The sequence below is a fragment of the Dama dama genome, chromosome 9, assembly GCF_033118175.1.
Source record: "Dama dama isolate Ldn47 chromosome 9, ASM3311817v1, whole genome shotgun sequence".
Classification (NCBI taxonomy): Eukaryota; Metazoa; Chordata; class Mammalia; order Artiodactyla; family Cervidae; genus Dama; species Dama dama.
In genome coordinates, this window is record NC_083689.1 from 13274512 (window position 1) to 13286409 (window position 11898).

The following is an 11898-nucleotide window of genomic DNA, read 5'->3' on the forward strand; positions in this document are numbered from 1 at the left end:
CTTCCACATGCATATTGGAATCCATGTGTTTCTAAGTAAGAGGAAATTCTAACTCAGACAGTGCTTCCATTTCATATTATAACAACTTGCTGTCATATTATCTCCTTCAATGTCTTTTGTTATAAAAATAAAAAATTGAATTAGTGATATAAGTTATAACTATCATAACCTTGACTTTATAAATTGGTTTTGGATTTTCCATCATTTGTCTCTCATATGGCTTTATTAATATTGAATTTCACAAAGTGAAGAAGGTAAAAAGCATGGATGAAGGACCCCTTGTGACTTGAATTTTCAGCAGCAGGAAGGAGACCGCCTTGTTCCTCAACATCCTCTGACACCATCTCTCCTCACTCTCCCTGCTGCTTATGTCCCTCACCAGACTGGCTTCCTTTTCTCGACTGGAACATCTTAATCAAGCACCTTCCTCAGGACCTTCAAATTATCTGCTGCCTTGCCAAGATGCACTGCCCCAGGTATGCTCATGGCCCTAGTTCTGTCATCCTTAAGGTCTCTGTTCAAATATCACCTTGTTCACAGGCCTTACCTAAATATACATGAAAAACCATACTCCCTTTTGACTTTCTACATCATACCTCTTTTTTTTTCTTCATACCACTTGCCACCATCTGACACGCTATATAATTTTTGTTGGCTTATATTCTGTCACCAAAATGGGATCTTAGGAGCTTCTGTTTCCAGCACCCTGCTTTCCCTGCAGTGACAATATTGAGACTTTGTCACTATTCAATTTATATTTTTAAGATGCATGAAAGAATTTTTCATTAAAACTCGAATACATGACATCTTGGTGGAAACACTGATAGTTACCCAAGTTTGCTAGTTAGAGATGACTCAAGCGGTTCCCCAAAGTGCACAAAATCTATGAACAAAATTTTGAAGTTAATATCTTTATAGTGAAAGTGAAGTCACTCCGTTGTGTCCAACTCTTTGTGACCCCATGGACTGTAGCCTACCAGGCTCCTCTGTCTATAGGATTTTCCAGGCAAGAATACTGCAGAGGGTTGCCATTTCCTTCTCCAGGAGATCTTCCCGACCCAGGGATTGAACCCAGGTCTCCCGCATTATAGGCAGACGCTTTACCATCTGAGCCACCAGGGAAGTCTTTTGATAGATCGGTGAGCATAAATACCAGTGATAATTTCTGAAACCCTTGCTTTCTTAAAACATTTTAGGATGTCAAAATATAAAAGACAGCAACTCACCCATGTGAGTACTGCCCATTTGTGAGAAAATTAGTCATGTTACTTTGCCGCTTTCGTGGCAGTCACCTTCACCAAATGGAACCAAAAAACCTAACAAGGGTTTCTGAATTTCATCTTCTGGGATTTTCAGAGGAATCAGAACGGCAGCCTCTCATATTTGGGTTTTTCCTCACCATGTACTTGATCACTGTGTTCGGAAACCTGCTCATCATCCTGGCTGTCAGCTCAGACTCCAAACTCCGCACCCCCATGTACTTCTTCCTCTCCAACCTGTCCTTTGTAGACATCTGCTTCACCTCCACCACTATCCCAAAGATGTTGTGGAATATCGAGACTCAGAGCAAAGTTATAACATTTGAAGGCTGCATCACCCAGGTGTATTTTTTCACACTTTTTGTAGTACTAGACATTTTACTGCTGACCGTGATGGCCTATGACCGCTTCGTGGCCATCTGTCACCCCCTGCACTACACGGTCATAATGAACCCTCAGCTCTGCGGACTGTTGGTGCTGGTGTCCTGGGTCATCAGCATCCTGCATTCCTTGTTAGAAAGCTTAATGGTGTTGCATCTGGTTTTCTGCACAGTCTTAGAAATCCCCCATTTTTTCTGTGAACTCAATCAGATGATCCAACTTGCCTGTTCTGACACCTTTCTCAATAACATGGTGATGTATTCTGTAGCTCTACTGCTGGCTGGTGGTCCCCTCACTGGTATCTTTTACTCTTACTCTAAGATACTTTCCGCCATACAAGGAATGTCATCAGCTCAGGGGAAGTATAAAGCATTTTCCACCTGTGCATCTCACCTCTCAGTTGTCTCCTTATTTTATTGTACGGGTTTAGGAGTGTACCTTAGCTCTGCTGTTACCCACAGCTCACACTCAAGTGCAAGAGCCTCGGTGATGTACACTGTGGTCACACCCATGCTGAACCCCTTCATCTACAGCCTGAGAAATAAAGACTTAAAGAGGGGTCTGAAAATACTCTTTGAAAAGGTGACTGTAAAATGCCCTATTGTCCTAGGGCCCATGATAGCAGAACTCAAAGCCTGAGGTCAATGTTGTTAGCCTTTGATCAAATTGTGGAAGTAGAGCTTTCTCTCTTCTATTTGGCATTTCTATTTTGATTTTGAATTTATACAATTAATGTATTTTGTGATATTTCTGATATCCTTGATTTTTCCCTTTTTCATTTTCCTACTCTTGCAATTACATTTCCAATCTTGAAGGTGAAATATTTGAAAATACACACATTTATTTCAGGAGTCTGCATGGATCACTTAATAATTATTTCCTGTAAAATAAAATAGGCCATACTGAGTATTTTTTCATTTTGTTTGACTAAAAGAAATAGTCATGAGGTGTACCATTCCCATAAGTTGGGAAAATACTTCCTGGAAAGAAATTCTGAGACCACAGTTTCTCACTTTTGTGAAAATCATTCTTTACATATCACTCCCTTAATGCTCTCTTTGGTAATTCAAACTTAACACACTGCTTGTTGTCACTAGTCAAGGGTATTTTTCTCACTAGGCTTTTGGTCTTCTGTACAACCTTGTGTCTACTTGGTCTACCACAGTCATTAGCAATTAGTCATTGGCAATAAAATACAGCTCCAAGTGGAATCTACTCTGAAGTCACCTATAAAGAAATAAATAGATTTAGTATGGCTTTAGAGTGGACTTTCCAGGTGATGCTAGTTATAAGAACCCACCTGCCAATGCAGGAGATGAGATGCAGGTTTGATTCCTGGGTCTGGAAGATCCTCTGGAGAAGTAAATGACAAAACACTGCAATATTTGTACCTGGAAAATCCCATGGACAGAGGAGCCTGGCAGGTTAGGTTCATAGGGTTGCAAAGAGCAGGGCATGACAGAGGAACTGAGCACACAGGCGCTAGAGTAGGGTTAAACCTAAGTGTAGTGAGACAGATATTAAATCTGTGAGAAAGATGCATGTTTCAGGCAGCTCATGTACTCATTAACATGTGGACTGTCAGTGTTCATTTATAAGGTGTATTCATTGAGCTGAAGGACTGTAGGCATGTTTTGGTTTTTAATAAATTATTGTCTTGTGTCTGTTTGAAATTGCCACTGCCTCCACAAAATATGATTCCTTCCATTCCTCAAAATGAAATATCTTCCACTCCTCAGAATTTTCTCAAAACCACTAAAGGGTAGAAAATGAATGGTATTTATATCAACCACTATATATCATCCTCATAATTAAAGGATGAGTCCTTGGAAAGCTTGGAATCCTGTTGTGCAAGCATACATATTCTTCCACCCTCTCCACATGACCTCAAAGGGATACCAATAAAGTCACTGTTTCATTTTTTCTTTCATATTTTATATAAAATAAAGGTGAATAGCAGTGTAGTCATGACAGTTATCTTCATGTATCAAAACAAATGCTTCAAACAAGCAGAGTGAGACTATTACAATTACGTTCAATTCAATTCAATTTTATTATTCTATCAGTTAGTTGTTGTGAAACTGAGCAGGACCTTGTGGGGTCTTCCTAGAGAGAGACCCTCCTGTGTCTCCTTCATCTTGTGTGTTGAAAAGTTTAGCCTATTAGGTCTTCCCTGAGATCCAAAGAGCAGATTTAATCACAGAAGTGTGAAAATACAGAATCAAATTCTGACTCTATTAGAAGACGTAAGAAGGATACTGGGTGTCTCAAAAGCAGAAGAGCGGGAGACAGGAACAGAGAGATTATGTACAGAAATAACAGCTGAGAAGTTTCCAAGTCTGAGGAAGGAATCGAATGCACACATCCACAGAGGTATTATCATAGGACACATGAATGTTTCAACACAAAAGACCTTCTCCAACACACACGTATTAAAACTGTCAAAAGTCAATGAAAGAAAAGACTTCCCTGGTGGGTCAGTAGGTAAGAATCTGCCCGCTAAGGCGGGAACAGGCGTCGGGTTGATCCCTGGTCTGGAAAGTTTCCACACGCCACAGAGTCACGAAGCCGGGGCAGCTCGACTGCTGAGTCTGTACTGTAGAGCCGGTGCTCTGCATCAAGAGAGGTCAGCGCAGTGAGAAGTCCTCATACCGCAGTGAAGAGTAGCGCCGCCACCTCCGCAGCCAGAGAAAGCCTCCGCAGAGCAAGGGAGACTCGGGGCAGCCAGAAATACAGCAAATAAATAAAGAATATTTTTTAAAGTCAGTGAAAGAATGCTGCTTTTATATACTAATATATAAAACCTGAGGGAGTTCAGCACCCAGAACTGTCTTATAAGCAAAGTTGAAGTCTTCTCTTCTACTTGAGAAGGCAAAAGTACCCAAAACATTAAGTTGATAGGCAGAAACAGAAAACTTAAACTATATATCAGGCTAAGTCAACTCAATTCAAAAACAAATAAAGAACCATAAAAAATGGGTAGACAACCCTCAACAGACATTTTCTCCCTAGGAAGACATACAAATGGCCAACAGACACATGAAAAGAGGCTTAACATCATTAATCTTCAAAGAAACAGAAACCAAAATCGCAATGAGGTACATCTTCCATAGGAAGAACAGCTATTATCAAAGAGAAAAAATCAACAAGTTGATGAGGGCCACATGAGACCAGGAAATGATACACGAATTTCAAAATTTCTTCTTCTGCAGTTATCAGAGAAATCAGAACTGCAGCACCTTATATTTGCACATTTCCTCTCCATGGACCAGATCACTGTGCTTAGAAACCTGCCCATTATCCTGGCTACCATCTCTGACTCCCACCTCCACACACCCATGTAATTCTTCTTTTCCAATCTGTTCTTTTAAGATATGTTTCACATTCACCACCATCCCAAAGAAAGCAAAGCCATAACTTGTGAATATACTGTTACCTACTCTTTGTAGATTTGGGCAGCATTGTCCTGACCACAAAGACCTATGACCACTTCATGGCCGTCTGTCAAACTCTGCACTACCCTGTCCCCATGAACATCCTCCATCCCCCTCTACCCCGCCACACACACACACTTTGTGGATTGTTGGTTCTGGTGTTTGGTGCATGAGTGCCCTACATTCTCTGTTATAAAGATTAAGAGTGTTGCAAATGTCCTTCTGTACCTCCTTGGAATTCTGTACTTTTCCTGTAAAAGCAAATAATAGCTCCAACTAGTCAATTGTGACAACTTTCTTAATGACATGATGATGTAATTTGAAACTGGTATATTTCAGGTTTAATGGACTGGTTCCTAATTGGGAAAGGAGTACATCAAGGCTGTATATGGTCACTCTTCTTATTTAACTATTATGCAGAGTATGTCATGAGAAATGCTAGGTTGGATGAAGCACAAGCTAGATTCAAGATTGCCAGGCAAAATAGCAATAACCTCAGAAGTGCAGATGACACCACCCTTATGGCAGAAAGTGAAGAGGAACTAAAGAGCCTCTTGATGAAAGTGAAAGAGGAGAGTGAAAAAGCATTCTTAGAACTCAACATTCAAAAACCTAAGATCATGGCATTTGGTTCCATCTCTTGAAGGGAAAGAGATGGGGAAACAATGGAAACAGTGAGAGACTTTATTTTCTTAAGCTAGAAAATCACTGCAGATGGTGACTGCAGTCACGGAATTAAAAGACACTTGCTCTTTGGAAGAAAAGCTTTGACAAACATCGACAGTATATTAAAAAGCAGGGACTTTGCTGAAAAAAGTCCATCTAGTCAAAGCTATGGTTTTTCCAGTAGTCATGTATGGATGTGAGAGTTGGAACATAAAGAAGTCTGTGCACTGAAGAATTGATACTTTTGAACTGTGGTGTTGGAGAAGACTCTTGAGAGTCCCTTGGACTGAAAGGAGATCAAACAAGTCAATACTAAAGGAAACCAATCCAGAATTTTCAGTGGAAGTACTGATGCTGAAGCTCAAGCTCCAATATTTTGGCCACCTGATAAGAAGAGCTGACTTGTTAAAAAAAGACTCTTGATGCCTGGAAAGGTTGAATGCAGGAGGGAAACGGGACAACAGAGGATGAGATGGTTGGATGGCATCACTGACTTGATGGACATGAGTTTGAGCAAGCTCCAGGATATGGTGAGGGACAGGGAAGCCTGGCATGCTGCAGTCCATGGGGTCACAAAGAGTCAGATACAACTGAGTGACTGAACAACAAATGTCTTACCTGGGATCCTTTTCTCTAAGATAGGTTCCTCTCTATCTGGAACACCATCAGCTTAGGGGAAGTACAAAGTGCTTTCCACCTGTGCATCTCACCTCTCACTTGTATCCTTGTTTCATTGGACTGGCTTTGAGTGGACCTCAGCCTTGTGGCTACTCATGCCCTTCTGCTCAGAGTCAAGTGCAATCACCTCGGTGATGTACACTGAGATCACACCCATGCTGAGCCCCTTCATCTATAGTCTAAGTATGGAGACATAAAAAGGGATCTGAAAAGATTATTTGGAGTGGCAAGTATAAAAGGACCACCAGGGGTAGTGTTAAAGAAGTTCCCTTTATTTCATGGTGTAAAGAATTTGAACTGGAATCTGATATTCCGGCTCAAGTTATCAGAAACACAGTTCCTGGACCACTAGAGACCTGAGGAATCCGAATCTGCATTGGAACCACAGACCTTGGTGATGTGTATGAACAGTGATTTTATAGATATCCTTGTCTGGACAGGATTTCTCACATTCTTATGCTGCCTTGGGCAGGAGAATTATTTGTATTGGGTGCTGTTCTGTGGTTTCTAGGAGATTAGTAGCATCCCTTCTGATATTGCCATGTATCTCCAGTGTCAAAATTGAGTCTGGTTGAGAATCACTGGGCCAGAGTTCCAGAACTAAAAGACCTCAATCCAGACTCCAGTCCTTGCTTGGTTTGTACTTCTAAGCAGGACATAAAATCCTTCTGAGTTCCAATCTGACAATGGAGAATGGAGTTCATAAAAGTGTTACCTCAAAAATCTCACTATTTAAAAAATTAAATCTGACAATCACTATAACATGCTAAGATAGTTTAATGGTCATGTGTTAGTCACTCAGTTGTGTCCAACTGGTTGCAACCCCATGAACTGTAGCCTGCCAGTCTCTTCTGTCCATGGGATACTCCAGGGAAGAATACTGGAGTGGGTTGCCATTTCCTGCTCTGGGGAATCTTCCCGACCCAGGGATCAAACCTGCATCTCTAACATCTCCTGCATTGGCAGGCATATTCTTTACCACTGAGCTACCTGGGAAGCCTGGTTTATGGTCATGTTAATATCATATCAGTCTTCTCTGATAACTCAGTTAGTAAAGACTCTGCCTGTAATTTAGGAGACCCTGGTTCAATTCCTGTGTTGGGAAGATCCGTTGGAGAAGGGACAGGCTACCCACTCCAGAATTCCTTGGCTTCCCTTGTGGCTCAGCAGGTAAATAATCTGCCTGCAATGTGGGAGACTCTGTTTGATCCCTGGGTTGGGAAGATCCCCTGGAGATGGGAATGGCTACCCACTCCAGGATTCTTGCCTGGAGAATTTCGTGGACTGTATAGTCCAAGTGGGGCAAAGGGTCAGACAGGACTGAGCGATTTTCAAGTATCATATCAACATATAAATATTTTTCTTAAATATATAAACATTTTATAATGAGAGACTAAAGGGCAGCTGTTGACTTCTGATATAACTGAGAAACTTGTAATTGGCTTGGAAAAACTAGCATAAATTCAGGGAGTATAATACCCACATTTTATACTGAAGGAGCAATGTTGTCCCCAGTTCTCAAGAGGGAAATAGTAGTTCTTTGTTTTTTGTTTGTTTGTTTTTTCTCCACCACAAATCAAAACTTTGAAGACCCAAGGGAACTTGTTAAGACAAATCCTCAGTGTGATAGTTTAAAGAAGAATTAGACCTCAGGGATGTGATGAGGTTCTGGGAGTCTTAGTGCTTTGAATTAAAGGGGAAGGAGTGATAAAAACTGAGTCCCCCAGCTTATAACACCTAGTTACAGAGAATCAACAGAAGAATAATTGCATTGTGTCCAGCCCAGTGTCCCCAAGGGAAATCATGTACTTGGAGGCTGGAGTAACAAAAGGCAAATATGCCTAATTAGCCTGACATGTGTGCATGCTTGCTAAATCCCTTCAGTCCTGTCAAACACTTTGTGACCCATGGACTGTAGCCCTCTAGGCAACTCTGTCCATGGGATTCTCCAGGCAAGAATACTGGAGTGGGTTTCCATGCAGTTCTCCAGGGGATTTTCCTGACTCAGGGATCAAGCCGCCATCTCCTGTGACTCCTGCATTGCAGGTGGATTCTTTATTACTGAGCCACCGGAGAAGCCCTGTGAGCTGACACAAGAAACTGCAAATATCTCCTCTACTGCGGCCCCTCCGCTTATGCCACTTTTTTGGTGAGGACCTAGTTCTTAATTTAGATTCCTGAATCCGTCTGGGAGGCAATGCTTGATTTTATCCCTTCCTGTTGTCTTGCTTAGGCACAAAAATTCAGTCTGCATCATTAATCATTTAGAAAGGAACTTGGACTTCTACAGGGAAAGCCTTCTCTCTCAGTCTGCAGGCAGGTGAGAGCTCTGCACACATTTCAGGGGAGGTTCAGAGAGGACGGAAGCCAGGAGCATGTACCTGAGGTCACCTGAGGGCCAATCTAGCATATCCAGAGGCCAGAGGTCACTGTGGTCATTTCTGGCTTTTCTAATATTAGTGTATCTATTTAGGTGTGAAAATAAAGTGAACCCTCCACTCCTCAATGTTGACAAATGGTAACAGAGGAAGTTCAGTTAGAAGGAACAGGTGGTGGTGGTTTAGTCTCTAAGTTGTGTCTGACCCTTTTTTGACTTCATGGACTGTAGCCCACCAGGCTGCTCTGTCCATGGAATTTTCCAGGCTAGAATACTGGAATGGGTTGCAATTTCCTCCTCCAGGTGATCTTCCTGACCCAGGGATTGAGCCTTGGCCTCCTGGATTGCAGGCGGATTCTTTGCCAATGAGCCACTAAGGAAGCCCTATTAGAAGGAATGGGAGGTGTAAAAGGCTTCCAGTAAAAGTAGACAATAAGCCTAATAATCTTATTTATGAACTGAAGTAAGCCTGTAGGAAAATGCCTCAAGAAAAGGAAGTATTCTGCATCTTGATAAAAAATATATCCAACTTTTGTTGTATTTCATTTATTTCTGATTTTGAATTGGTAGTTTATATTTCATTTGCTCATTCTCTTGGGATATTTAAACTGTTAAGATATATCACATCATGAGTATATCCCTGTTTATGTCCTTGGAAAAATATATTTTTCTTTATTATTTTTTCTGGGCATCAAGGAGATGCCACTGGAGTTGTAATATTGATGAAGGAAAGAAACTTTTCTTTGTTGCATTGTCTCAAGGCTCATTTGAGTTTATTGGATATTTTCCCTCTTAATTTGCCTATGTCCACTTCATTTCTCTTTTTTTTTTTCTTTCTCTCTCATGCTTTTCATTCTTCTCTAAATACCGAGAAGATATTGGCCATACCAACATTGAACCCCAAAATTATTATTCTATGGGAAGTTTACAAACTGGAATTTTGTGGTGGGATGGGTGGGAGACAAGAGGGGGATTCTGAAAGAAGGAGATATATGTATACCTATGGCTGATTCATCGTGAGGTGTGACAGAAAATGAGAAAATTCTTTAAAGTTAATATCCTTCAACTAGACACATAAAAAAAAATCCTGGAGGCTCTGGGTAAAAATAATATATTCTTTTGGAGAATTATAATTTGATCTGACCAGCTTGATGTGTAACCACTCATGGCCTAACGAGGGTATATCTGGGTGACCAGTTTATGATAGTAATACAAGCCAGAAGCATCGTGTGTGCATATGTGTGTGTGTTTGCCTGCTCCTTATGAAGAAGAGACCAAACCTTAAAGAAGAGACATCTGTACTCTTATGTTAAGATGACTTATACTACAGAGGTCAGAAGTTGGTCAATAGATGGAGCTAAGTAGGGAAGCTGACATAATTCACAGGATGGTTTTAAACTAAATTCATAAAGTGCAAGGAACCGCAGGGAAGGAGGGATTCTCTATGCGCTGAAGGTTCAGCTGTAGCAGGGAGGCCACCTTGTTCCTCAGCATCCTTGACACCGTCTCTGATCACTCCCCCTCCTACTTATTCCTTCGCCCCACTGGCTTCCTTGTTTGCACTTGAACATGTGGAACAAGTGTCTCTGTCAGGTCCTTAGCAGTGGCAGGTCCCTCTGCCAGGCACACACTTCTTCTGACGTCACAAGGCTTCTTCTCGCTCTCTTTAGGAATCTTCAAACATACCTAGTTTGAAGCTCTTCTTTGATCACTCACGACAAAATAACATCTCCTGCCACTCTCTCCTTTATACCTGGTTTTGTTTTCTTCATGGCATCTGTGACATTCTGACATATTCTATCATATTTTATTTGAACATCCTAGTTCACCATCCTTGGATTGCGAGAAATTTATTTTTCATCACTTGATACTGGGTCAGCACTAAATATGTATTTCTCAAATAAATGAAGAAATACCTCATTAGAACTCTAGAATACATGAGCTTTTCATCAATGTGATGAAAATGGGACAAAAATTCTTTGTCAGAGTTGAAATGGAGCATATTTTGGAAGAGAACTTTTCTATAAATAAGATATTAAGATCAATTACTTGAGGGCTAACTAGAAATTGCAGTATTTCAGCTATGTGAATTATTCCAGTTTGTGCGAAAACCAGTCATGTTATTTTCCTTTTTCCTGGTAGGCACCTCCACCCCATGGAACCAGGGAATAATACACGAATTTCAGAATTTCTTCTTCTGGGACTTTCAGAAGAAGAAGAACTGCAGCCCCTCATCTTTGGGCTCTTCCTCTCCATGTACCTAATCACTGTGTTTGGAAACTTGCTCATCATCCTGGCCATCAGCTCAGACTCCCACCTCCACACCCCCATGTACTTCTTCCTCTCCAACCTGTCCTTTGTAGACATCTGTTTCATTTCTAACACCATCCCAAAGATGCTCTGGAACATCCAGAACAAGAACAAAGGTATCACCTATGGAGGCTGCATCACCCAGATATATTTTTACATACTGTTTGCAGGATTAGATGACATTCTCCTGACTGTGATGGCCTATGATCGGTATGTGGCCATCTGCCATCCCCTGCACTACATGGTCATCATGAGCCCCCGGCTCTGTGGACTGCTGGTTCTGATATCCTGGGTGCTGAATGCCTTGATTTCCTTGCTACACAGCTTAATGGTGTTGCGATTGTCCTTCTGTCCACTTGTGCAAATCCCCCACTTTTTCTGTGAACTCAGTCAGGTGGTACAACTTGCCAGTTCTGACAACTTTCTTAATAACATAGTGATGTATTTTGCAACTGTCCTGGTTGGTGGTGGCCCTTTTGCTGGTATCCTTTACTCATATTCTAAAATAGTTTCCTGCATATGTAAAATCACATCAGCTCAGGGGAAGTATAAAGCATTTTCCACCTGTGTGTCCCACCTCTCAGTTGTCTCCCTATTTTATTTTACAGCCTTAGGAGTGTTCCTTAGCTCTGGGACTACCTACACCTCACATTCAAGTACAGTTGCCTCTGTGATGTACACTGTGGTCACACCCATGCTGAACCCTTTCATTTATAGTCTGAGAAACCGAGATATAAAAGAGGGTCTAAAGAGATTGTATTTGATGCCAAGTATAAAAGATGGATTACGCTAG

The 11898-nt window shown here is 41.3% G+C and overlaps 2 protein-coding genes across 2 annotated transcripts; both read left to right on the forward strand.

The window, feature by feature from the left end:
- The first annotated feature begins 1301 nt into the window (after positions 1-1301).
- On the forward strand, positions 1302-2279 carry LOC133061606 (olfactory receptor 7A17-like). The gene has a single exon (XM_061149576.1). The coding sequence runs from the start codon at positions 1302-1304 to the stop codon at positions 2277-2279; it is 978 nt and encodes a 325-aa protein (XP_061005559.1).
- Positions 2280-10950: 8671 nt separating this feature from the next.
- On the forward strand, positions 10951-11898 carry LOC133061607 (olfactory receptor 7A10-like). Its single transcript, XM_061149577.1, has one exon. The coding sequence runs from the start codon at positions 10951-10953 to the stop codon at positions 11896-11898; it is 948 nt and encodes a 315-aa protein (XP_061005560.1).

What these genes read in the sequence shown, in the direction of transcription:
- LOC133061606 (XM_061149576.1), top strand. Translation starts at nt 1,302, where the DNA reads ATGGAACCAAAAAACCTAACAAGGGTTTCTGAATTTCATCTTCTGGGA.
- LOC133061607 (XM_061149577.1), top strand. Translation starts at nt 10,951, where the DNA reads ATGGAACCAGGGAATAATACACGAATTTCAGAATTTCTTCTTCTGGGA.